The sequence below is a fragment of the Dryobates pubescens genome, chromosome 10 (genome assembly GCF_014839835.1).
Source record: "Dryobates pubescens isolate bDryPub1 chromosome 10, bDryPub1.pri, whole genome shotgun sequence".
Classification (NCBI taxonomy): Eukaryota; Metazoa; Chordata; class Aves; order Piciformes; family Picidae; genus Dryobates; species Dryobates pubescens.
The window spans coordinates 27,602,931-27,629,710 of record NC_071621.1 but is presented as its reverse complement, the minus strand read 5'-3'; the positions used below and the strand labels follow the sequence as shown (position 1 = coordinate 27,629,710).

The following is a 26,780-nucleotide window of genomic DNA, read 5'->3' as shown; positions in this document are numbered from 1 at the left end:
ACATTGACTATCTCCAAAGTGGACTTAGCAAACACAAAGCAAGGCACACCAATGTTTTAGTAAAACAAAAATATTTATTCAAGCTGTAAATGCTATGCAGTATTTAGTTATTGGATGGGTTTAATATAAACATCTACTGCATAATATTGGTTCCTTAGGAATCCTTGTATTACTATCTGAAACATGGCCCTGTTGCTGTACAGATCTCTTACAAGAAAACTTGCATTTGTAAAGACCTCAACAATTTGAGAACCAAGGAGCAAAGACCAGTAGAGAAAATTCTGCAGGATTGGAACAAGACTTACTGTGGTAATTTTCACCCATGCTAATTACTACTAAAAAGTTAGGCTGAGCTTCTCCCGTGCCTCTTAGAAGAGAGTTTTATAACACCTATGACAAATTCTACGTCAACCAGAAAGATTAGATGCAAAGTTTTCCACGTACAGCTAAAAGTGGACTAACAAATGCTTTCTCAACTGTACCAACGACAGTTAAAAGAACTGACTTTTGCAACAGAACACATCAAAACTGTTGTCTGGCTCTTGCTAACATGTAAGTATTTATATTGGGGTACAAGTATTGGGGTTAACCCCCACAACAGCACACTGTTTGAACACAGTTGTTTGCATTCCCGTGACATACTGTGCCCCGAATGCTGTAAACAGGTGAAGCCTATCCAAAGTTCTTACCTGACTGACTGGTTTGGAAGAGCTTCATTAGATGAGAAATACTTCTGGAGGTTTTACTGGCCTTATGTATAGTTACTGGTATTTTGGTAAAGTCATTCACAGCCTTATAACATGGGTCATGAGACAAGAGTGTTAGTACCAGCCAGTTACAGCTGCAGGTTATGTCCCTTTCTGAATCATCAAGACAACAGGAAGTGGCCAAGTTAGCTGCCCATGTCTCAGCCCAGTGAACTACAAACACTGCCTTCAAATTCACAGCCTCCCCAGGGACTGGGTAAGTAGTTCAGATGGGTGAGCAGAGAATGCAGCAGAACACAGACAATGTGGTATAACAGGAATCTTAACAACTTCTCTTACATTACATTTATACAAATGTACAATTTTGCAAATCCCATGGCTCTATAATTATGCAAGTGCTTGTTCAAAAATAAACATATATATCAACTCATTGATATGTACACTTAGCAACCTGCTTCCAGAACAGCATGATTTTGCTATAAAGTGAAACTTTAGTGCACTGAAAGTGCAACTCATCTTTTAGGAGTAGCTTCGCTTCCCATGCAGAACCTCAGCACACCACCACTTGGCTTCAGAGAGTCACAGTTCAGCCTTTGTCCTTTTGTTTTTCATTCATCATAATGCAAAGACAATAAGAACTTGTCCACATCCATTCCTGCTGGAAAAGAATTGGGTAGCTTCTTTTTCTGTAGGAGAGGAAAAGAACAGATTGGTTAAATACAAAGAAGCTGGGGATAGTGCAGAGTCTGTAGATGCTCCTTTCTTCCTCATCCTTACATTTACCTTGTAGGCATTAACTGCACAAGGCTCACCTAGAAATCAGACACCAACATGCAGATACACTCAATGTGTGCCTCCAGGCCATGAACAGCACAGCATGGGCCAGGAGTAGCTGACTGAGGTCTTGTTTCAGTAGTGGCCCACCCAGCCCTCAGGCACAGCCACTCAACTCGCCTCACAGACACTTCTCAGTTAGGGTATTTCAGGAGTACTCTGTAGCTAAGTATGAAGCACAAAGCTATACCGTGTCTCCTTTCTGATTATTTGCATACATCCCCTTTTCACCCCTCACACCTTCACTAGTTGCTGTTAAATTCCCAAAGTCAAAGGAAGATGCATAAATAGCTTGAGGCCTAGTATGAGTTTGGCCTAGTTCCTACATTCCACCTAGAAACTTGAGTTAGAATTTAGTTTTCAGAAAAGTTATTTGATTGTCAAAGGTGTGGGCAGAGTCAGTAGGAGTTACTTGTGTTTATCTGAAGGCTACAGTAGTCTTAAGTGTTAGTTCAGAGTTGGCTCAAGAGCAAAGTTAGTAAAACTGGCAAATAGAACGTCAGAGATCTGGACTAGCACCTCTGAACCATCCCATTATAAATACTACATATATAGATGTCTACCATGTAATCTGAATTTTTAGTTAAGGAGTACTTGCCTTTATTTTCTTCTTTTTTGATGGTGTTGGAGAACTTTGAAGCTCTTTTCTATTTGCAGAACGAGAATTCCTCTCACCCTCATTCAGGTCTTCTAGTTTCCTTTTCTTTACTGCACTCCTTAGGGATCTGAACTGCTGAGTGTTGTCCTTCAGGGGGGTTGTGGTGCTAGTCCTTGCAATAGCCGCCCGTGACAGGATCATCAGCGTGTGAGCAGCCATACTGACGCTGTTCTCACTGCTTGTTTCACTAGCTGGGCTGCAGGCAGGCAAGTCTGGGGTGGCAGGGGGGACCATTATTCTCGGGGTCGTGCTGTCCTCGTTGAAGCGCCGGCAGGTGGGTGTCCGTACGCTGTCGGTAGTATCGTCTGCGTGCCTGTCCCCAACGCCGGATGGCGTACGGGGTACCGGCAGCTCTCCGTTTTCGACTGTTTTGCTGGTTGGGCTATGCCACTGAATGTCTTGCAGCATTTCCACGCACTGTTTAGCGAAGGGACTTGACAGGCAAAGGCCTTGGTTAGAAACTTTCACCGGTTCTCGCTTTGGCTCCTTTGAAGACAACGAAACGGACCCCGAAGTTTTGGCGTTGCCGTTCGGCAGCGACCCTTGCTTTTTGTTCAGCTCTTGCACCGAAGCGACAGTCTTCTCGTTCCACAAGCTAACGCTTTGTTGGCCGTTGGAGAGTTTGGCCGTGTCCTGGTTCTTCTGTTTTTCATCAGCATCCCTTCGTAATTCATTTTCCTTATTTGCTGTAGTCTTGTGGAAGGGATCTGATGGAAGTCCTGCAGGTGCCACCTTCCGCTCAGGCTGTGGCTCCTTTGCAGATGCGCTTCTGTTGCTACCAACTTCTGGCTTACAGAGAATTCTAGGCAATGTTTTCTCTTTCTCTCTCTTCGTTACCTGGGCCTTAGCAGAGTCAACAGCAAATAAAGTATTTTCTGTTCTTTCTTTTTGGGCTAAACTCTTGGTAGGCTGACACTGGGCGTTTCCTCCTGGAGCGGGTGGAACGTTATCAAAGCAAAGCACCCTCCTGTGACTTTCACTTTGTCTTGAATTGGAACTTGTGCTCTCTACTGGTGCAACAGGTAAGTTCTCCTCCACTTTCTTTCCTAGATCTGTGGTGGTAAGCTTGTCTGAATTTCCAGTCCTGCAAGTGAGATAAAAACAGGTCAGCAACATACTTGTCCTTATCAAAGTTCATTTCAGCTGTCTGGAAGTCCCCACCTGCCCCTCCAAACACCTGTTTCAAGCTCTCTGTATTCTCTAAATGTAAATATTTTATGAACACACAAAGACCAAGAGTAAGGGATGACAACTGCAGAAAGCTCAGCAAAGGTCGAAAATGATGGCAAAAGGGTAGGAAACAGTACAAAGACTGGGGCTCTTCAGGTGGAAAGGGAGATGGAAGAAATGTAACAGAGCTCTGGGGCAAAAAAAAGCCAACAAAAAGGAAGCTCTTTGCACTATCTTCCAGTGGAAGGACTAGGGACAAGTAAACCAGTATCACCTTTAAAACAACCGTCTGATCAACTAAACCATGGCACCAAGTGCCTCATCCAGCTTCCAGTGATGGTGACTCCACCACCTCCCTGGGCAGCCCATTCCAGTGGCCAATCTTTCTTTCTGTGAAGAACTTCTTCCTAACATCCAGCCTAAACCTCCCCTGGCGCAGCTTGAGACTGTGTCCTCTTGGTCTGGTGCTAGTTGCCTGGGAGAAGAGACCAACCCCACCTGGCTACAACCTCCCTTCAGGTAGTTGTAGACAGCAATAAGGTCTCCTCTGAGCCTCCTCTTCTCCAGGCTAAGCAACCTCAGCACCCTCAGCCTCTCCTCACAGGGCTGGTGCTCCAGACCCCTCACCAGCTTTGTTGCCCTTCTCTGGACTACATTAATGCTCCTGGCAGACAGAAAGGAGGAAATAAAGGCGATATTGCTTATGCCATTGTTAAAAAGAACAGCTGCTCTTCTCTCCACCCATACTGTATGAAGACATTCATGGCAGGAAAAAGAGAGCAGGCCTGACAATGTAGCACTACTGACCTTTGTGTTCGAGAAATCAAAGGCTCAGCGACACTTGATACCAGTTTTCCTGGAACAACAGACAAAGCATTAATAAACCACAATACTCCAAGTAAATCATCACACAGCTTGTATAATGACATTTCACTTAAGAAAGACACAATAAAGAAAAATGCAGTACCAAACCTCTGCAATTCTTCCATAATGTCTTTCATTCAAGTTCATGCATTAATAGATGGGCATGAACAAGAGGCTTGCTGTCTGCACTTAGGTAAGACACAGGCCTGGCAAAAGAAAACCAGCTATGCTGGATGTAAAAATGCACTGCAGGGATTTCCAAGTGGAAGTGAAACAACCACAGGGAACTCTTGAGTTATCTATCAGCAAACCAGAATGCAGACTAACTAAACACTCCTAGCTTTTTTCTCACTTTGTGGCTTCATTCTATTTTCATGTGTAAGTCCACTCTTTAAAAAAGACAGACAGGCCAAAGCACATGTTCTCCTTGTAACTCAGTTTATTTCCTACTTTCAATTACTTTCCTTTACCTCCTCCCAACACTGAGAAATCGATCTAACAAGTCCTGTTTCAATTTACTACTTAAAAAGCAAGGTCTCAATGAAATCAATATACAAAAGTGTACATCTGAAATGGCAAAGAGAAAACAGCTGGGAACTCTTCTGCTAACTTCTTTGTTACCATGTGGCTTGGTTTCAATGGCAGCAGTAACCTGTACATGCAACCAATGAGATTAAAAATAAACATAAACAGAAAAACAGCATTAGGGCTTTGAAACATTAGATTTTGGCAATATGCATGATCTCCAATCTGGAGTTATTTTATATGCTGGGGTTTCTCCTTGGCAAACTAAGCAAATGCAGTTACCGACAGGCTTCTTTCAAAGCCACCTCAGCAGTTACCTGGCAGAGGACAAGTGGGATTTGCAAAACCCTGACATTTCTGTAGAATTCACACTTTTATTCTGCCCTTCTCAAGAATGCAAAGTGGGTACCTGTATTAGTCTTGTTTCTTCCTCCAGGAATCTTTTGTGATTTGGGGGTGATGGGAAGTTTCGGGACACTTCTGTTACACACTGGACTAGCCACAGGCATATGCAAAACCTTGAAAGAATCAAAATATTCCATCACCATTCACCAAAAGACTCCTTATTACTTCATTTTTCATTTTGAAAAGCTTAGTTTGTGATGTGCTACCTGGCAGGCAGGTGCTGAGAATGCATTTCCATTTTGTCCTACCACCGAGAGAGGTATCATTCCCACCATTCCTTGCAAAACAGGCTGCACTGGAGATGTAATTATAATGGCAGAACCTAAAACATACCAAAGTGTCAAAGTTGAACAGAAACTAAAAAGACTCCAATGAAAGTAAAAGCTTCAAGACAGGATTTCTTAAAAATCTTTTTCTAGTATAACCAAAAATATGCTTCCTAAATTTATCACTGCTACAGTGATAGAATTTCAAGTTTCTGAAATATGAGGCAATTTTTTTCAAAGCAGCCTGCTCAATGACTCCCATTTTCTATTTCATTTTTAGTAGCAACTAATAATAGTAAATAGAGTCTAGTAAATAGAATAGAATAGAATAGAATAGAATAGAATAAACCAGGTTGGAAGAGACCTTTGAGATCATCAAGTCCAGCCTATCATCCAACACCACCTAATCAACTAAACCATGGCACCAAGCACCCTATCAAGTCTCCTCCTAAACACCTCCAATGATGGTGACTCCACCACCTCCCTGGGCAGCACATTCCAATGGGCAATCACTCTCTCTATGAAAAATTTCTTCCTAACATCCAGTCTAAACATCCCCTGGTGCAGCTTGAGACTATGATCTGGTGCTGGTTGCCTGGGACATAGAGTCTAGTCACAACTCAGAAAAAACAGGTAACTCCTGGGTAGACTCATGGGGCAGATACAGCAATATTTATGAACTGTTTACTGAGAGAAGGGCAACAAGGCTTGGGGGAGGCCTTGAGTGCAAACCCTATGAGGAGAGGCTGAGGGAGGTGGGGTTGTTTAGCCTGGAGAAGAGGAGGCTCAGGGGAGACCTCGTCACTCTCTACAACTACCTGAAAGGAGGTTGTAGCCAGGAAGGGGTTGGTCTCTTCTCTCTAGCAACCAGCACCAGAACAAGAGGACACAGTCTCAAGCTGCACCAGGAGAAGTTTAGGCTGGAGGTGAGGAGAAAGTTCTTCACTGAGCGAGTCATTCGTCATTGGAATGTGCTGCCCAGGGAGGTGGTGGAGTCACCATCCCTGGAGGTGTTCAAGAGGGGATTGGATGTGGCACTTGGTGCCATGGTCTAGTCATGAGGTCTGTGGTGACAGGTTGGACTCGATGATCTTTGAGGTCTCTTCCAACCTGGGTGATACTTACAATGCACTCAACAAAAAGAATTAAAATGCTACATAAACAGCAACCTTCCCCTAGTTTTCTGATAGTGAGATTACCTTGTGGGAAGTTTGAGGAGACAGCCTGGTTTGCTGCAAATGTGTTGCTGGATCTGGGAGGAGTCCGTAACTGTTGCACAGCAGGAGCTTGGGCAGCAAGCGGCATAGAGTTACCAGGCCATACAACTACATTTGATGGCGTGACAGCTGTGCCCAAGGTTGCTGGGTCAGCCATGCAGGTGGCTATATAAAGGTTATTTGAATTCCCCAAAGCTGTGCTTGTTGCTGGCATCAACTGTATGAATCCCCCTTCCTTGGAAAGATTGGTTGTACCTGCAACCGAAAAAACAGCGCAGTCTTCATTCTGAGTGTTAACTGAGGTGACCGAAGGATCCTTGGGTCTAAGCACAAGAAGATTCTGCTCTGCCAAAGCTGTATCTACATTTTTTTCTGTCTCTTCTGCAGTTAGACATTTGGACAGGCCTGCAGTTTTCGTTGGGGATTTGGCTGGAGAAGATAATATTATAGTCGGCAAATTCTCTCCCGTGATGCTGGAAACAGCATTATTTAACTCTGTGTCTGAAGAAATAAATGGATCATCACTGATGATGATCTTGAGGGACATTATGTTAGAAGGATCCACATCCATGGGTTGACTACTGGAAGATACACCGCTTATACTTCTGGCCTCAGTACCTGACTCATCTGTTGAGGATGTAGTTTCTGGGAGAGGAGATGGGTGTATTTCAGATGCAGTAAGATTATTTTCAGTAGATACTACAGAAATTTCTGTACATGTGTCATCACCAGATGAGAAATACATATTATCAGCATCTGCTTTTGTAGAAGATGATGGTTCTTGCATTTCCCCTTGTGTTCCTGAGTTAGAGGGTCCTGAAGGGAGGTTAAAATCTTTCTTACAAGGCTTATCAAGCGTATGCTGATCATTTGGATAAGTTTTATTAGAAGTATCAACAACTTCAAGCTGTAACTCTGCTTTGTCAAGACCCAAAATCTTCACTGCAGATCCTGCAGTACAGTCAGACTGCATACTCTGTTCTTGATGGTCAGAGCGGTGGCTAGAGGTCTCTTGTAGGATAGCAGGCAAGGCAGCTGCATTGCTCGTTCCTGCCTGTTCTTTTCCTGCATCTGGTGATGGGCTAGAAACTGACGAACTGTTTTTTGTCAGCAGTACAGCCCCAGCAGAAGGGCTTTCAGTGAGTGTTTTTTCAGACAGTGATGTATCTGGTGATAAGTGACATTTAGTTCCAGAGTGTGTTTTGTTTTCACTGGCTGTAGTACCCTCTGCCAATGAAATCAAAGAAACCTGCGGACTACCGGAATGAACATATTCTAAGCTAGGACTACTTTGAGCACTATGACTCAGTGGGCCTTTTTCCATTTCCACAGCTCTTTCACTTCCAGGTGCTAATGCAGATGACTCTTTTTTCTCATAAGAAACTCCACAGTGTTCATTACATCCACTATCAGAACTCTGCCTCTTGCTAGGTTCAGTCAAAGCAGGCACAGAGTCAAAAGCAATTTCAAGCTCTCCGATATGTTCAGGGGTAACAGTTTTAAGTCCTTCAGTCTGCTTCCTTGCTCTGCCACTTTCATGCAACTGTTCGTTGGCTATATTTTTCTTAGCCATATCGTGCTCATTAATGCTGCTCTTCAAGGCACATGGTGCTTCTCCCAACTGAAAACCTTTACAGGACAGTGATTCTCTGGGATTGTCACCTGAAAAACAACAAATTTGTTCCATATTAGAACAGACAATCTCTTTACAGCATTTCATCAGCAACTTATCAGTTCAGATGGAAACTGGTCCACATGCAACAAAGTGGGAACAATGCTGCTCATCCTTACTTTCAAGCTAAGTATATGAAACTCAGGGTTACATACATTAAGCAATTTGGCAAATTGGTTTGTATATAAATATTAAGTGTACACTTAATAAACCAACTATTTAAGTCATATAGGGATAAAGACCTTTTTGCTCTGCTTCTCATACATTTTGACTAAACATCTGCTACTGATTGGCTATTGTTAATGTGGCAGTTTTAGGCTATGCTTTTAAAAGTTAGCTTGCAGATTTTCGAGCAGAAGAGTGAAGAAGTTTAAACAATTCACAGCTGGGTGTAAAAAGGAAAACAAGGGATTATTCTAAATGAATTTCATTGGCCAGATGTGAGATGTACCCCTTGCAGTATCTCACATCCCACTTCATTCCTTTCTCTCTTCTGGCTGTTGAGGCTGCTTTCTGCTCTGCTTAGCTTGGAGGACCTTATCAGCCTAACCTTGAGAGAAGAGCACTGACTCTCTAACATCTCTTTCTCTTTTCTTCTAATTAGATGAAAAGGGGGAGAGAAGGCGGGGGGGGGGGGGGAAGCAGAGCAGTTTCCCCCATTCAGGGAGGTTTCCTTGCTGGTTTCTGATTGTAAATACCTGTATAATATTGTAAATACTGTATATCTGTACCTATTCATTGCACTCCATTGCAGAGTGTAGTTTTGCTTGTAAATATAGCTTCCATTTGCTTCCCCGACTGAGTGAGCCAAGCTTTTGTTAATGCCGGTGGGCCGAACTACCACAGTTAACAGCAAGGCAGAAAGACTAAACATACCTTTTGTCCAGAGTAAGAATATCTTTTGTATTAACTGACCAATACATTACAGTATAGGGAGAAAAGATTCATATGGTTAGACGTAAAGTATTATTTTCACATGTTCCACAAGGAACACTGCAAAGTATCTCTGTACTTGAATGTATGCTGATGGACTACTGTTCATTTTGAGAGACTGAAACTATCTAACAAACTAGGTGTATTTTTGTGCTCATGCAAGGCAAGTGTCAGATTGGGTATTGCCACTGAAAACAGAAAAATTCTGAAATGTAGAATAGAATAGAATAGAATAGAATAGAATAGAATAGAATAGAATAGAATAGAATAGAACAGAATAGACCAGGTTGGAAGAGACCTTCAAGATCATCGCGTCCAACCCATCAACCAATCCAACCCACCTAAACAACTAAGGCATGGCACCAAGCACCCCATCAAGTCTCCAAATGATCTGCAAATATTTTGAAAATTAAAAGTGAACAGGCTAGAAGAGATTTTTAAAGAAAAAACACCACCACCTACATCTACTAGTTTCTTCTGCTCCTAAAGAATTTTCAAGTGTTTCCAGGTTATCCTCATCCACCAGGATTGCATTCTCTACTCCACTGTGACCAGAAATACCAGCAGGTAAGTTCTTGTTTACCTTGCTCTTTCCTATTTTCAAAACACAGCATGAAGAAATGATTAAGCACGTCATTTAAACACACAAATGTGATTATTGCACATTTCAAACGAAGCATGAAGATTTCAAATTCAAGAAATGCCATCCTAAACTCAACTATTTGTCTACATTTGTTACAAATCCAGAAATAGCATTAAAATGTCCTTATATTTTATGTAAGGATTAGAAAAACCAGAAAAATTTCATAATACCATAGAAAACCAAATAGGAACTATCATTCTTTAGACCAGAAGCATCCAAAATGAAACAGTCACAGAGCCAGCACAAAACCAGAATTTCAGACAAAAAATGCTGTACTTTATAGTCATGCATAAACATGTATAAAATCTAATTCTGAACTGTGGGACACAGATGCCAACAGTCCACCTCTCTTGCCAAAGAGAATTACCTTTGTTTCTTCAAGCCATACCTATGAAAACTCATCATTCATGATGCTTTATACTAATGGTACAACTAAATATCACGTAACCTACCATAATCAAACAAATCAAAGAGTGCCTGAAAAGCTGGATCTGATTCTGTCTGTTCCAGAATGTCTTGTATAGCCTCTTCTGACATATGAATTTCACCCTGTGAAAAAGCAAAATATGCATAACTGTTAAGATAGTTATGAAAGTTACTTTCATAACTTAAAACAGTTGACATTTGTCCTCTGTTTTCAGATTGTTTCTAGTTCTATTACTTCTGCTCAGCACAGAAACATAAAGATTAACACTGGAAACATTTCTGCCACAAATTTACTGTCTGTAAAAAGCATTAGTGGTTGAAATTTTAGACATTAAGTCCCCTAAAACCCAAACATTTTTGTCAGACATTACACCCTGCACGTACTGTTTAGGCCACACTTTGAGTACTGTGTCCAGTTCTGGGTCCCTCAATTTAGGAAGGACATTGAGACACCTGAATGTGTCCAGAGAAGGGCAATGAGGCTGGTGAGAGGTCTGGAGCACAAGCCTTATGTGGAGAGGCTGAGGAAACTGGGGTTGCTTAGCCTGCAGAAGAGGAGGCTCAGGGGAGATCTTATTGCTCTCTACAACTACCTGAAAGGAGGTTGTAGACAGGTGGGGGTTGGTCTCTTCTCCCAGGCAACCAGCACCAGAACAAGAGGACACAGTCTCAAGCTGCACCAGGGGAAGTTTAGGCTTGAGGTGAGGAGAAAGTTCTTCACAGAGAGAGTTGTTAGCCATTGGAATGTGCTGCCCAGGGAGGTGGTGCAGTCACTGTCCCTGAAGATGTTCAAAGAGGGACTGGACGTGGCACCTGGTGCCATGGTTTAGTTAGTCATGAGGTGTTGGGTGACAGGTTGGACTTGATGATCTCGGAGGTCTTTTCCAACCTTATTGATTCTATGATTCTACATATTGGAGTATCAATAATCACAGAATTGTTTTGGTTGGAAGAGTCATTGGGTACAAGCCTCAACACCACCATGGCTGCCTGAACACACTGCTGGCTCATGCTGTTGATCAGTACCCCCAGGCCCCTCTCTGCTAAGCAGCTTTCCAGCCATTCTGCCACAAGTCCAGCATTGCATGGGGTTGTTGTGACCTACCAACCACTGGTAGAAAAATTTCCCCAAATTAACCCTAATTGCTTGGTTTTGCATTTATCTAGAAGACAGTGCTAAACAAAGGAAAGTTTAATTTCATTTGTCTGTCACATGTTCCATAATATAACTTCCAAGTACTTTCCTGTGGAAGGCACAACTGCACAGGACACTGTTCTGAGGTTCCTCTTTCAAGATGACTTGTTTGGTAGCAGCCCAGGAAGAAGAGTGGGGTGCTCAGTGCATACCCAAGTGTCCAAATACAAAGTTTCTTCTGGCTTCCTGGAGATCCTCTAAGCACACTGTAACTTTTGATATAATGGTTGAAAGGGTGGATATCCTACATGTGATATGCTTGATAATTCTCCTTCAACTACTCTAACTATACCAAGAAGATGTTTTAGAATCATAGAACTGTCAGGGTTGGAGGGGACCTCAAAGATCATCCAGTTTCATGTCTCACCATCTTCATGGTGAAGAACTTCCTAACATCCAATCTAAATCTACCCACCTGTAGTTTTGCTCCATTCCCCCTAGCCCTATCCTAAAGAGACCCTCACCACCGACTTTATTCTGCTCAGAAAAATGGAATACAGCTTTTCAGCTCCACATTTTGGCAAAAATGGACCTGAGATTCATCTAATGAAAGAAAAATAGCTTTTAAACCCCAGACATCTCTAATTTGTAATCAGGCAAATGCACCTACTCGTGAGGGCCATGACTATTCTAATTCCCTCATGAAGAGTCCTTTATAACTCTGTGATTGCCAGATCCAGAATCGTGAACACTGCAAGTTTCCTTTGTAGAAGCAGAATGTACATTTCCTCTAGAAGCAGGACAATGTAAGGATTTTTTTCTTCACATCTAAATCAGACTTCAAAGACAATTTTCTCCTGTTAGACAATCCATGTTTATCTTACAGCAAATTGGAAAATCAGATCAGACTAAAAATGTTTGAAGACCACAAGATATTTTAAGTTCCTTTTTTCTTTTACAAGGCAGATCCCCAGACAGAAACTGGTACCCTATTACCTGTACCAAAGATGCCATGACAAGCTGGCAGGCAGTTACTCTGGGACAGTGTATTTAGACCTCAGTCTGCAGGTAGTAATACCAGCTCACCACTGCTATAAGTGCTCCTGTTCCCTTGGCTTTTGACCCTGCTGCATGCTTATGCTGCCTTGTGGGAATTAATTCAGTGTTAAACTGGCTCAAAATTAATCCAGCAAAACACTAGTATCCGGTCACTTCAGGTCTTCAAACCTGCCCATCACCACGGAAGGTCAGAGTTAATGCCTATGCAAGTGAAGTGGGGAACTGGCCCTGGGCAAAAGCTAACAGATCAACAAAACAAAATAAAAACAGAGAAAAGCAGTCTCAGATCTTAGACAGTAAACAGAGGTTCAGCATAACTCCTGTAACTGATCATTCTCATGTGCCTGGTCTTCAAAAGAATGTGAACAGAGCAATCCACACCTACCTGAAGTCCAAGGATTTCATCAATTGAAGTCTCCTGCTCAGTGGGACCACTGTCAGTCTGTTTGGGAGCCTGAGTGACATTGCCATCACTGGAACACATGAGTCATTAGTTCAGAATCCAAAATTAAATCAAATGATATGTATGAAGTTCAGAGGTTCCTTTTATTACCTGCTCAGGATTTTGTTTATGTTCTCAGCAAGCTTCTCCTGAAGAGATTTGTTGCTCAAGATTTTCTCTCTGGCATTTTCGATAACCAGTTGCTGGAAAACAATTTTGAAGTGGTCAGATGTCTATTTTTATCATCACTAGAAAAGGAGCATGAATTTCCAACTTACTGGTTAAAAAACCCCAAGCATTAATTCAACATAGAAAATACTCTTTAGAACAGAGACACAGCCAATCTGGGACTGCATTGCATTGCTATGGAAATCACCCCAAAACATTCCTGTACTTCTACTCTCCTAAAGCACATCAAGGCCTATTGTGATTCCTGGTTTCTGTTCTTTAAAAATTTACTGTATTCTGACAGCTTACAGGTAGCTTAGCAAAGCAAATAAGTCAAGGAAAAAAAATCCCCTCCTCTACATAGCCATGGAATCCTCACTAGATTAGTACATAGACCAGCTAACTCAAACAAAGCCATAGAACTAATCTTCTAAAATTGATTTCTATAATACTGAAGACAAACACTATGTAGAAGACTAGTTCTCCTTAGTCTGAATTTGTTTCTTAAGTGTAAATGCCTTCCATAAGTGTATACTCACTGGGAAGTTACCATCTATGAACTCTTCAAGTGGCTCACTCTCTTTTTCTGTTACTACTTCATCAGGGTCTTGAGAACTTCTAGGTGCTGAAAGAGGTCCAGGTGTTGCAATGTTCTTCCTCTTCTGAGAATCACTAAAACATTCCAGGAAGCTTATTATGTATTTTGAGAGAATAAGCAAACAATAGACCTAATAGTCAGTAAATCAAGTGTTTCGCTTCCTCCTTAGCAAACAAAGATTTTAATCAACAGAAAATTTGGTACATACTGAAAATGCAATAAAAGCTGATACCTGTTTGGTTATATTGTATATATATGTTGTGTCTGAGCTCACAGGAGTTGCAAACAAGCATACAGCCTGGGGGGCAAATAGCACAATGGCAAATTGAATTCCATGCCCACTGTTTGGTAATTGCCCCCCTTCCACTACACCTTACTTTAACTGGTAGTACAGGTTCTAATCAACTGCCACTCAAGAAACTGGGCATTACCACTGAAAATAAAGGTCTCTCAAGGAGCAGCTGCTGTCAGAGGCAAAAAACTAGTATAATAACAGTTTTTCACACCCACTTTTAGTGGGAATATAAAAACTTCAGCTGACAAAATTTACTGAAGCAAATAGTTTTTCCTAAGTTAAAAGCAGGGAAAAAAACTGCATGCTTGTATCAACATTGAGAATCTTCGTAACTGGTAAGAGTATTTTGGAAGGAATATCAAATCTGCCTGTATCTAACACTGGAATCAGTCTACTGTTAAGTTCTTTGACTTTTCTTTGTGCAACACTGGCCACTCTCAGCAAATCTGAAGCATGAAACACTCTAACATCTGAGAAAATTTACACTAGATGTTAGAACACTGCAGAATCCCTAAATGATTTTGAAAAACCCCCACCAAACCAAAACACCAAAAAAAACCCCCTCTGTGTGTACCTTTTTCGTCTTCCTGGAGAAAGCAAGTTTGAATGAAGCTTTCGTTCTTGTGATGCTGGAACTTGAATATGTATGAAATCCCCTGCTTTATAAAAAGAAGGGGGAAAAAAGGGGGTCATGATGCCAGTACTTTTTCCAGTGACAGTGTTAGAGCACAACCAACACTTACACATTACTTATTACGTTGCCAGTCAATTCCTGGGAATTCATACAAAATACTTGGGTATTATCCCAACTATAGAAAAACCTGCTTGTCTCTAAGAGGAAAAAGAATCCTGGGACAAGAACTGGCAGGGCTGATTGATAGGTCTTTAAACTAACTTTGAAGGGGGAAGAGGGAAAATGAGGCTCACTGAGGACATTCCTGGGACAATTGTGAGGCAGGGTACCAGCTCCACTGCTATCCCACAATGGTAACAGATACTCCTCTGCTAGGTCTCTGAAGTGTCTGTGTATCAACGCAAGAAGTATGGGAAATAAGCAGGATGAACTTGAAATCCGGGTGCAGTCGCAGAGCTATGATCTTGTTGCAGTTACAGAGCCATGGTGGGACAGCTCCCACGACTGGAGTGTGGTTATGGACGACTATGCACTTTTCAGGAAGGACAGATTGACAAGGTGAGGTGGTGAAGTTGCTCTCTATGTGAATAGGCAACTAGCTGCTAAAACAGATGTTTTGGTTGGGGGTGAGAACACAGGATAGATTAATGACAAATGAAGGGACTTCTGATCTCCGAACTCACATTAGCAAACAAGTAGGCAAGAGCCATTTCTCTTTCAGTCACTCCTTTTATTTTTATTACCTGAACCAATTTGGAAAGCTAGGGAAACAAGGCATGAATTTTCTGAAACTTTTAGTGGAAGATGATTAGCCCTGATTGCAGAAAATGTCCATCAATATCCATAGACTCTGCACAGAAAAATCAAACAAACAAACCTAATAAAAGGTTCAGCAAAGCATGCAACTTACTGCTCATCCTGCTGTCTGGGGTTTGTGTCTGGTTCACAAACAATGTATTCAGTCTTGTCTGTGATACACTTTGAGTTATTGCTGGCCTGTGAATAACTTGAGGAGATATAACAGAAGAGTTCTGTGTCCCTGACTGATGGGCTACTGACAACAATCCCGAGTTTGCAGGAGCCGATTGCTGAAGCAGTCTCTGTCTCTTCATTTCTACAATTCCACTTCTTGTACGTACTACAGATACAAAGAAGATGAAAAAAAACATGACAAGGGAATTTTAAGAGGCTGGTGATTTCCCAAGACCTAATTTAAGAATGCTTATATTTCAACAACTAACTTAGGAACCTCAAAACATCTTCTGTGTTACAGGTTTGAGAAAACATAACTCAAGAATACAGCCAACTTACGTGGACATTGTAATCACTGCTTAAATACAGAATCATACCAAAATGGTATTTCATTACATAATACAACAGTCACATAATTGACCTTACACTGGTTTAGTTATTTCAGTTAAGTTTGCATTTATTTAAGTAAAACTTTTTTTTTTTGAGTGTTCATTTGGCAGATTTTGTAATGAAAGAAACAGTTCTAGAAATAACCAGTACCTTTCCATATTTTGCTGAGATAGGTTTATATGCATAAGAAATAATTGTTTCAAGATTACAATCCATTTTTATGCTCCCCTTCTACAGAAATCCATCGCAGTTAAGACTGCTTATGTTATCTGCTCCTCTACGAACCACAGATTAAGTCAAGAGCTTCCCACCCAAGGTAGCAGTTTTTAAACCTTTCAGCTGTTTAAAAACTTTTCATCAGAGAAGAAAATGCTATATAGATAATTTAAAACTCTTGCAAAAAAGCTTTCCCTTCTTGGTCATTTCCTCTCTTAATCATTGACGTAATCTACACTGAAGACAGAAGACAAGATGAAAAAACGCTGCAGAAGAGATCTTACACCACTTCAAGAATAGCTGCAGCATTCCCTCATTTTTTTTTGCCCCAAAAAGATTAATTTCAACATAAAGCCTAATTGGCTTACTTACTCCTCTGATTAGTAGAAAATCCTGTGAAATTCTGCATGCTCCTAAAAAATAAAGCAGGTGACATAAATGAGAGGAGCACAACGGAAATACTCAGCTACACAGTGCAGTGGTATCTATCATATGGTTAATGGCACTTTGGTCCCTACCACACATTACTTCAAAAAAGCTTGTGATTGTTAATTTTATTCTTTCAAACAATGGTCATAAATCCTTCAAAAGAAGCTTACTTTTATATTTTTGATCAAGTAACCACAGTGGCATCAGATTCTAAATGAGTCATAGTAAACTGCCGTTGTTACAGGAAGGCCACATACACTAATGCCATAAACTCATGACATGTCTCCTCAACTGTTAACTCTCACATGCCTATCTTTTTCACCATCTGAATCTGAGGCAACAGAGAGCAAAACCATTCTCATACAATGATAAGGGGAGATGATCAACACAGACTCAAAGTTTATCTTCTTTATTTCAGAATGTTATTACCTGATCTGAGAAAGTGTATAGTCTAATTTTTTCCAGAGAGATGACATCATTGCTGGAACTTCATTTGTTGTTTCTAAAATAAACCATTAAAAAATCCAGTATTTTAGATGCCTAAACCAGATACATGTTGAGAAACAGTAAAATCACAAGCAGAGTAATTATCATGAGGTTGTTTCAGACATCCTCTAATTGCAGGTGTCTAGTCACCTTCTTAATATTCATTTAATTAGAGAGCCCTATGTCCTAATTTAAGAACTTTGATGGTATGAACACACAGTTATCATGGATAAAGTTCTCAATTTTAGAAGCCTAAATAAAATTGAGGCAAACACATTCATGATGACAATTCACGATGATGAACCAGATCTGACACTCTTGGCGCTGCAACCTCTTCTTCCCTGGGGAGCCTGATTCAGTGACAGACTACCCTCTCAGTGAAGAACCTTTCCTAATGCCCAGTCTGAACTTACCCTGATGAAGCTTCATTCCATTTCCTCTTGTCCTATCAACAGAGATCAGCACATCCCCCTTCTATTTATAGTGTATACAACAAATAGTGTAATTTTACAAGCATACACCTGTACATTTTGTCACTTCATTATATCTTTGTGTTTTATGATATATATAAATATATATATATACATATATATATACTGGCAAACCTAAACTAAGATAATAAATTCTGTTCACAAGATGCTGATTGAATTGGCTGTTATCTGCCTAATATGGAAATCTTCAACATCTAGCATAGATGAGGGACTGCTCTAAGTCCATATATAGGTGGAGATATTGTCTTCCTCAAGAAGTTCACAAGAGATAAATAAGCAAAATGAATCTCATCTGAAGGCTTACCTTTTGTTTTCATGGCTACATATTCATTAAGGATAGTGGTCAAGTTTTTTCCACAAAGAGACTAGAAAAAAACAAAACTGATCTTACAATCTTCATTCATAACTTTATACTTCATCTGCTTTATCACACTGTATTTAAGCAGTTCTTTACAAGACTACACCATGCTGACCCTCAACACAAGGAACTGCACACTGCTGGTCCTAAGCTGCTTCAAACTAGGTAGAGAGCAATCTATGGAACAATGCCATTATGAGCATAAAGTCTGAAGTGATTGCTCTCATTGCACAACACTGGTATAGCAGTTTGAGTTGCATGACCTCCTCTGGCCTTTCTTACCATGGATTAAAACCACAAAAATAAGATGATAAACAGATGCAACAGAGTAGTAAGTATACATCATCCTAAAACATAACATACATTAAGAGGCAAACCCAAACAGAGCTGCTGTCAAAAGTAAAATTTTTAACAGTAACATAGAATTAATTTTCGTGAAGTTGTTCTTTTAGGTAAAGCACGCAGAATTAAGATTTTAAGGTTACCACTATCCTTTGTTGTACCTTCTTTTCTTGTTTGCTAGTGGGAACTCTATGCAGTATGAACAAATGCAGCCCCTGATTGCAAGTATTTTGAGCTGCAACAACAATTTTTTCTTAGACACTATCATATCATCACTTTTCTGTGAGAAGTGGGGAAAAAAGGTCTACTGATAAATGGTACATAATTAAAAGCTTTAAGAATCTGCATGAATGCATTCACATTTGTGTTTTCTAATTTTTACTAGCCATTGCTTGGTTCTCCAAACAAGCTATTTCACCAACCCTGGATGTGTTTAAAGGTCATTTGGATGTGGTGCTTGGGGATATGGTTTAGGGGTGAACTTCGTAGAGTAGGGTTCTCGGTTGGACTTGGTGATCCTGAGGGTCTTTTCCAACCTGATTGTTTTTGTGATTCTGTGCTTCTCAATTCCCTACCCCCAAAAAGCCCTATGAGGAGAGGCTGAGGGAGCTGGGGTTGCTTAGCCTGGAGAGGAGGAGACTCAGGGGTGACCTTATTGCTCTCTACAACTACCTGAAGGGAGGTTGTAGACAGGTGGGGGTTGGTCTCTTCTCCCAGGCAACCAGCACCAGAACAAGAGGACACAGTCTCAGGCTGCGCCAGGGGAGGTTTAGGCTGGATGTTAGGAAGAAGTTCTATACAGAGAGAGTGATTGCCCATTGGAATGGGCTGCCCAGGGAGGTGGTGGAGTCACCATCATTGGAGATGTTCAGGAGGAGACTTGATGGGGTGCTTGGTTGCATGGTTTAGTTGATTAGGTGGGTTGGATTGGTTGATGGGTTGGACACGATGATCTTGAAGGTCTCTTCCAACCTGGTCTGGTCTATTCTATTCTATTCTATTCTATTCTAAAACACAGGTGACTAAACACTTCTAAATTAAACAACTTCAGTGGTCTACCTTGAAGAGGTGCATCAAGAACTTGCATCTCAGAAAAAAAAAAAAGCATAAATTTTTAATACTGTGGACAAAATCCCAGCTGATATAACTAACAGATATATTATCATAGTATTATAGTATCAGTCAGGGTTGGAAGGGACCACAAGGATCATCTAGTTCCAACCCCCCTGCCATGGGCAGGGACACCCCACACTACATCAGGCTGGCCAGAGCCTCATCCAGCCTGGTCTTAAACACCTCCAGGGATGGCACCCCAACCACCTCCCTGGACAACCCATTCCAAGGCTTCACCACTCTCACGGTGAAGAACTTCCTCCTCATGTCTAGCCTGAATCTCCCCACCTCCAGCTTCATTCCATTCCCCCTAGTCCTATCACTACCTGACATTAGAATAATGAAATAAAAACCAGGATGAAGATGCACACATGCTGATACACAGCAATAGCTAAACCCTGTAGCTTGCGTACTGCACTTCGTTGATGTTAGAAATGCACAGTATGTTAATTACCCTGTAGCTATCTGCACTTATCTACATATGTAGCTACACGCTGTATTTACACACACCCAAAGTTCTGCATCTCACCTGGGACAAAGTAGATGACACTGATCGAAGAGGAAGCTGAATTGAAACAGCTTTTGTTAACAAAATCTGTTAGACTTAAGATAAAGCGGAGGTACTACCTAAGTATTTAGTATGTACTTGAAATGGCACATCACCTGCTACCCTGTCTAGGATAGAAAACAATCTCCAATAAATTGCAAAAGCAGCCCTGAAATCGGTAAAACCCTTGTGACATTCCACATATTAACCTCAAAGCTGCAAAGCAGACTAAACAGAATAATATGATATCAATTTGTGTATTTTATGCTTAAATATTTTAATGAGATTAAACACTAGAAACAAACTAACTGCTGAGACCACAGGATGCAAAAACAAACAACCCCCAAAACAGAGGAGATGATCTAACTTAATCAGATCTAATTTAGATCTAATTTAGATCTAATTTAGATCTCATTAGATCTAATTTAAAGTACCATTTGAGAAGCAATTTTTACATTGAGAAATCTCAACTTTCTGTTCCATAGATACAAGACAATATAACTTTCTGCTCAGCAAATACAAACTTACCAGCAAGCAGGCAGGAATAAACCCATCCTCTGTACAGTGCTCTGCATATTCTTTCAAATCTGAGCTTTCCAAGATAAATTCACGGCAGGTAGCTGTAAGTTTTTCCTGTTGTAAATATCCTGCAACAAATCAGATGGAATGTTTTGCTATTTCCTTCATTACTTCTACTCAACGGGTATCAAGGCATTAGCATAATTAGCTGCATACAGTGTTGAAATAACCAGACAAAAGATTTGTATGTTAGACAAGAACAGTCACTTTGTTAGAATATCGATGTTCCAAAATATTTAAGAGGCAAAAGGAGAAGGAGCACAAAATATTACTGAAATTACACTAAAAACTACTCAAAACTAGAAGTGTAGAAATATGAACAATTTATTTCCTTGTCTGTACTAAAGATCAGTCTTGGCTTAGGAGGGTAATTGGTTAACTCTCACATGGACTGAAAAACCCAGTTTGATAATGAAATGGAATTCTATGACACTTTGTTCATAAAACGAGCTGCTAGGAAGCGAAACCTGTACAGCTTTACAACAGTGGAAGGTTTACTTTAAGCATTTCACAAAAATTAGTAACAGAAAAAGGCTTATGCACACATACTGTAATTTACACTTTGAATAGATGTACTAGCTGCAACTTAAGCTCTGTACACACCCCAGGTAGTTAGGCAACATACTTAAACAGTTTCCTTTCCCAAAATTCCCTTCCTCACCAAATATATTCTGCTTTAATCAAACTTTTAAAGCCTTGTCTTAATCTTCAAATACACTAAACATTAAAAAGTAGAAATAGACTGATCTGAACAAAGGATTCTAGAACAAAGAACCACAAAATGCCTTTCTTGCTTGCAGCAGAACTGAGCATGCTATGTTTTAAAGAAACAATAACATATGTGCCTAATTACAGAATGCAGAGTATATATACATTAGCATACGTATTTCAATAGTCCCCCCCCAAAAATGGTCCATCTCAGTTCTGGAATGCCTACAGAAATACGTGGCCTTAAAGTCTGCATGAAGACAAATCTTCCAGCAGATCCCAGTAGAGCTTGGGAAAAAACAAATTGTGTTTCAGATGCTCTTGTGTTCAACAAACAAGCTAACTTGAAAGTTAAACACAATTTGGGAATAAGCAGTGTGAGTTTAATCACAATGTATGTGCTGGCCTATCTGACAGAGAACACCAGTGGTACCCATGGAAAGGAAAGGACTGTCCTATTTAATTTTTCACACAGATTTTGCTACAAAATTTTCAAGCCACAACTTGCTGGAATCTGAAAGTGTATTTTGGGAAACTTGGTTACATGCTAGTCTCATCCCTATCCACTATGCCATCTGCAGTTGGACAGGATGGAAGATGGGGTGTTAGACTAGGTGGAGCTTTGATGGGTGCTGGTATAGCTGTTCTTAAAATAAAACTCCTAAATTTATGTAGAAGTTGCAATTTCAGTTTTTTGAACCTACTACTAGAATATTGCAAGGGATGTCCAAGTGCTTCCATACAGATACACTGACACTGCCTGAAGGGAGGTTGTAGCCAGGTGGGGGTTGGTCTTTTCTCCCAAGCAACCAGCACCAGAACAAGAGGACATAGTCTCAAGCTGCACCAGGGGAGGTTTAGGCTGGATGTTAGGAAGAAATTCTTCCCAGAAAGAGTTATTGGCCATTGGAATGGGCTGCCCAGGGGAGTGGTGGAGTCACCATCACTGGAGGTGTTCAGGAAGAGACTGGATGAGGCACTTGGTGCTATGGTTTAGTTGATTAGATAGTGTTGGATGATAAGTTGGATTTGATGACCTCAAAGGTCTTTTCCAACCTGGTCAATTCAATTCAATTCAATTCAATGCAATTCTATTCTATTCTATACTATTCTATTCCAATTTACTCCATAATAAGGGCATGATAAAGTTTAAAATGCCTGAATTAAGACCTTGTGAACTGTGGAACTGTCAACCTTATGGAACTGGCTGGAGGGCCAAGCCCAGAGAGTGGTGGTGAATGGTGCCACATCCAGCTGGCAGCCAGTCACTAGTGGTGTCCCCCAAGGATCAGTACTGGGCCCCATGCTCTTTAGTATCCTTATCGATGATCTGGATGAGGGTATTGAGTCCATCATCAGTAAGTTTGCAGATGACACCAAGCTGGGGGCAGGAGTTGATCTGTTAGAGGGTAGAAGAGCTCTGCAGAGGGACCTTGACAGGCTGGACAAATGGGCAGAGTCCAAGGGCATGAGATTTAACACATCTAAGTGCCAGGTTCTACACATTGGCTACAACAACCCCATGCAGTGCTACAGGCTGGGATCAGAGCTGCTGGAGAGCAGCCAGGCAGAAAGGAACCTGGGGGTACTGGTCAATAGTAGGCTGAACATGAGCCAGCAGTGTGCCCAGGTGGCCAAGAAGGCCAATGGCATCCTGGCCTGTATCAGGAATAGTGTGGCCAGCAGGAGCAAGGAGGTCATTGTGCCCCTGTACTCAGCGCTGCTTAGGCCACACCTTGAGTCCTGTGTCCAGTTCTGGACCCCTCAGTTTAGAAAAGATATTGAGTGGCTCAAACGTGTCCAGAGAAGGGCAACAAAGCTGGTGAGGGGTTTGGAGCACAAGCCCTATGAGGAGAGGCTGAGGGAGCTGGGGTTGCTTAGCCTGGAGAAGAGGAGGCTCAGAGGAGACCTTATTGCTGTCTACAACTCCCTGAAAGGAGGTTGTAGCCAGGTGGGAGTTGGTCTCTTCTCCCAGGCAATCAGCACCAGAACAAGAGGACACAGTCTCAAGCTGCACCAGGGGAGGTTTAGGCTGGATGTTACGAAGACATTCTTCACAGAAAGAGTGATTGCCCATTGGAATGTGCTGCCCAGGGTGGTGGTGGAGTCACCATCACTGGAGGTGTTTAGGAAGAGACTGGATGGGGTGCTCGGTGCCATGGTTTAGTGGATTAGATGGTGTTGGATGATAGGTTGGACTCGATGATCTCAAAGGTCTCTTCCAACCTGGTTATTTCTATTGTGTTCTAAATTGTGAACGGAGCTGCTTGTGCATACACTGCGTGCAATCATTAACGTTGCCAAAACCAGATCAAAGGCACAAAAGGTACAGTGTCTCCTGAGTTTGCAGTGATTGAGTATTGTTTATTTCAAGAAACTTAAAGACACATCCAACTCAGTAAACATTCATTATAACATCAATTAGAAAAAAAAAAAACCAAGTTTTCATATGTATTTTTCTATAGGTGAGCTCAACCCATCATTTGTTTCTCAAAGCAATATACATCAACCTTCACAGCACAAGAGTGAGAGGAAAACAATGAAAACATTAAAAAATAGTAATAAAGAAACAGAAACAGAAGAAGAGATGCACTGTTTACCTTCCCAAGTTGAGAGATGCCTGATGGAGTAAGAATGCCTATTGAAAGACAAAAATAGCTGCAAGGAATAGCCTGTTCTACAATGTTAGGTTGCTCAAAAGTTTTCTAGACATGATGCATGCATCATACCACAACAGACACAAGATAGGATGGATCCTCCCTAGCACATGTTGTTGCCAAGATTGTATACTACATCTGCAAGTCTCTGGTAGATAAGCTTTCTACCCAGAAACCTGTAACTTATGCAATTTTGGCTGGAAAAGTACAGTGAGAGATGTCCCTTTCATAGTTTCAAATCTTCTTTTACAATGCATGGAGTTTCTAAAAACTCTCCACTACTTCACAGTAACAGCAGTACTGCATCTTACTAGCCCTGGTTCTCAAGACAGTGGCAAGAAACATTTCAGATAGTAACAAACTGTGCTGTAAAAGACTGAAGAAAAGATTCAGCCTTAATGGCTTTGGAATAAAAAAAAAAACATGGGCAACTGAAAACCCAATCTCAGAATGCAAGCCACCAAGAAATCTTGGCAACCTGTGCCAGCAGGTACTTACATGCGGGACTTCAATACAAGTCATGATTTTGATTACCATTTGTTCTTGTCATTGGCAGTATCCAAATAATCCAACCCATAAAGTCACTTAAAAAATTCACTCTGCTGCCAACGTTCTGAATACATTTTGTGCTTTCCACTGACACTGAGCAAACTTAAACTCAAAGCAAACTCCTAGGTGACAGAAACAGGGAGGGCAAGAAAAAAACTTGCTGAACCTGAGCCTTAACCTAGTCTACTCTGGCACTGTAGATCACTCCTGGGTTTCTCCTGTAATCAGTCATTTTATTGAACCCCAAACACCAAGCATGTGTACAGGTGAACCACCACATTTTTCTTGATTCTTGAAGACCTCGAGATCAAGGCACGGCGGGCAACAGCCCAGCCCAGCCCGCAGGGCCTGCTGGGCTCCCCTGCACCCGCGATGGCTCCCGAGGCCCAAAGTCGCTCAAAATCGAGCTGCGTTTGTTTTCCGCTGGAGACCAGACCGGGGCGGGGTAGCGGGGGGACAGTCCGGAGACCACCAAGCCTGGGGCGACTCTTCAAGAGCAGAAAGTCAAGAAAAAAGATCAGCCCATGGAAGGACGAGCGAGTCGCGGTCGAGGGTCAAGGGCGCAGCCGCTTCATTCTCCTGCCGCGCCAAGGGCGCTGCCGGCATCTGACAATGCCCAGCAGAGGCCCCCTGGTGCGGCCACCACCTCCACCGCTTCCCCGCCCGGGGAGACCCCGCCGCGCCTCACAGGCGATCGGCGACCCCGGCCCTCACTGTCCCACTCACCCAGCACCAGTCGGGCTACATCGGAAGGCAGCAGCATGGCTCGCAGCAGCAAGGGGCACGGGACAGGAGAGAGTGAGGCAGCGGGGCACAGATCCTGGAAGCGCAGCGCGGCGGCCCCGCCACCGAGGCGAAGGCGCGGAAACTCCGCCAGGCACAACCGCGCCCGGCCCCTTCCGCCGGAACCTGCCGCTGCCGCGCATCCGCTTCCAGGTCCGTTTGCGGCCACTGCCGAACGTGAAGGTGGAGGAAGTGTGCACCGCAGCCGCTGCGGCCGTTCTTTCTCCCCGGCCGGCACCCGCCGCTCGGAGGTGGGCTTTCTTCTACCTTCGCCTTCCGACCCGCGCCAGCCCCCCCCGCGACCGAAGTTCGGTGGCCCCGAGGGGCTGCGCGACCTTCCCCTCCCGAGGTGAGGGCTCCGGGCTCGGCGGGGCGGGCGGCCCCTGAGGGCCCTCACGCGTGCTGCGGGGCGCGCTCGCGGCGGGCGGCCCGGGAGGGCTTGGGAGAGACGGAGCTCGTGGCGCCCGTGGGTTGCGATTGCTCTGCACCCCTGGGCGTGAGCGCCTCTGCGGCTGCCTCGTAAACGCCTTGCCATGGTTGTCTGTCTTAACGGCTTTATTGTTGTTGAAAGTAAGAACAAACGAGGGCTGACTTCTTCCCCTTTGATACCCAGTCCGCACAACGTACAACCCATGGTGCCAGAGTTCTTGGTCACCCATGCACCAGAGAAGGTGGAGGTTGGATGTTAGTGAAAAATTCTTCACTGAAAGAGTGGTCAGCCATTGGAACAGGCTGCCCAGCGAGGTGGGGGAGTCACTGTCCCTGCAGGTGTTCAGGAAATGTGTGGACATGGCACTTGGGGACATCATTTAATGACCATGTTGGTGTTAGGCCAATGGTTGGACTTAGTCTTGGAGGTCTTTTCCAACCAAAACAGTTCTATGAGTCTGTAAAGTACTTTTTTTAGCCCATCAGCATTTTAGAAGTCATTAGTGCTTAAAGCACAGCCAACCTTCATTCATTTTCCTTTCCATACACATCTACTGGTCACTGTATCTCTGACCATACTTGAAGCCATGGTTTAGTAGTCATGAGGTCTTGGATGACAGGTTGGACTTGATGATCTTTGAGGTCTTTTCCAACCTTATTGATTCTGTGATTCTATGGTTCTCTTCCCAGATGAATCTTGATTTAAACCAAAGGAAATAAATATACACATAGACAATAGCTATTTAAAGTGTTGATCGTCTAAACAGATACTTTTGTGCTCCCACATAAGTGCTGGAGATGCAGTGCTATACATCATGAAGGCCGATTCTCAGTTGGTTATTGTGGCCTCAACAGCGTATGCTTGCAGTTGCTTCCAACTTGTCTTCACTTTTTCAGACGGAGTTCCTCTTGGGTCTGTTTTAAAGGGATAAAAAAGGAGAAACGTGGAAGTTGTGTACAGTGTCTTTGCTGTGATCTGCATCAGCATAATTTTATGTGAACTAGAAATGCAGTCTAGTGACTTCCAACCTCTGTTGGAGGAGATGAGGCATATTTTAAGTAGTCACAGAAGAAAAAAGT

At 42.3% G+C, this 26,780-nt stretch overlaps 1 protein-coding gene across 2 annotated transcripts; it reads right to left on the bottom strand.

The window, feature by feature from the left end:
* Positions 1–25,372, bottom strand: LOC104306318 (protein NPAT). Of its 2 annotated transcripts, none has more exons than XM_054164631.1 (18): positions 25,215–25,372; positions 20,524–20,642; positions 17,940–18,000; positions 17,088–17,160; positions 16,602–16,642; positions 15,562–15,789; positions 14,592–14,676; positions 13,664–13,796; positions 13,068–13,159; positions 12,900–12,987; positions 10,347–10,443; positions 9,714–9,845; positions 6,629–8,308; positions 5,370–5,485; positions 5,168–5,276; positions 4,177–4,225; positions 2,140–3,283; positions 1–1,393 (listed from the first exon to the last, which is right to left on the bottom strand). In XM_054164631.1, exons 1-18 carry the CDS (start codon positions 25,249–25,251, stop codon positions 1,316–1,318), a joined length of 4,362 nt encoding a protein of 1,453 aa, XP_054020606.1. In that variant the 5' UTR covers positions 25,252–25,372; the 3' UTR covers positions 1–1,315. The 2 variants fall into 2 exon arrangements, with proteins under 2 accessions (XP_054020606.1, XP_054020607.1); XM_054164632.1 differs by having other exon boundaries at positions 14,592–14,673.
* Between the last annotated feature and the right edge of the window lie 1,408 nt (positions 25,373–26,780).

Excerpts from the sequence above, each read along its gene's own strand:
- LOC104306318 (XM_054164631.1), bottom strand. The coding sequence starts at position 25,251 with ATGCTGCTGCCTTCCGATGTAGCCCGACTGGTGCTGG. Across the intron at positions 16,643-17,087 it reads TATACACTTTCTCAGATCAG|GAGCATGCAGAATTTCACAG; the intron begins GTAATAACATTC and ends TTTATTTTTTAG. Across the intron at positions 10,444-12,899 it reads ATGAAATCCTTGGACTTCAG|GGTGAAATTCATATGTCAGA; the intron begins GTAGGTGTGGAT and ends GCTTTTTCACAG.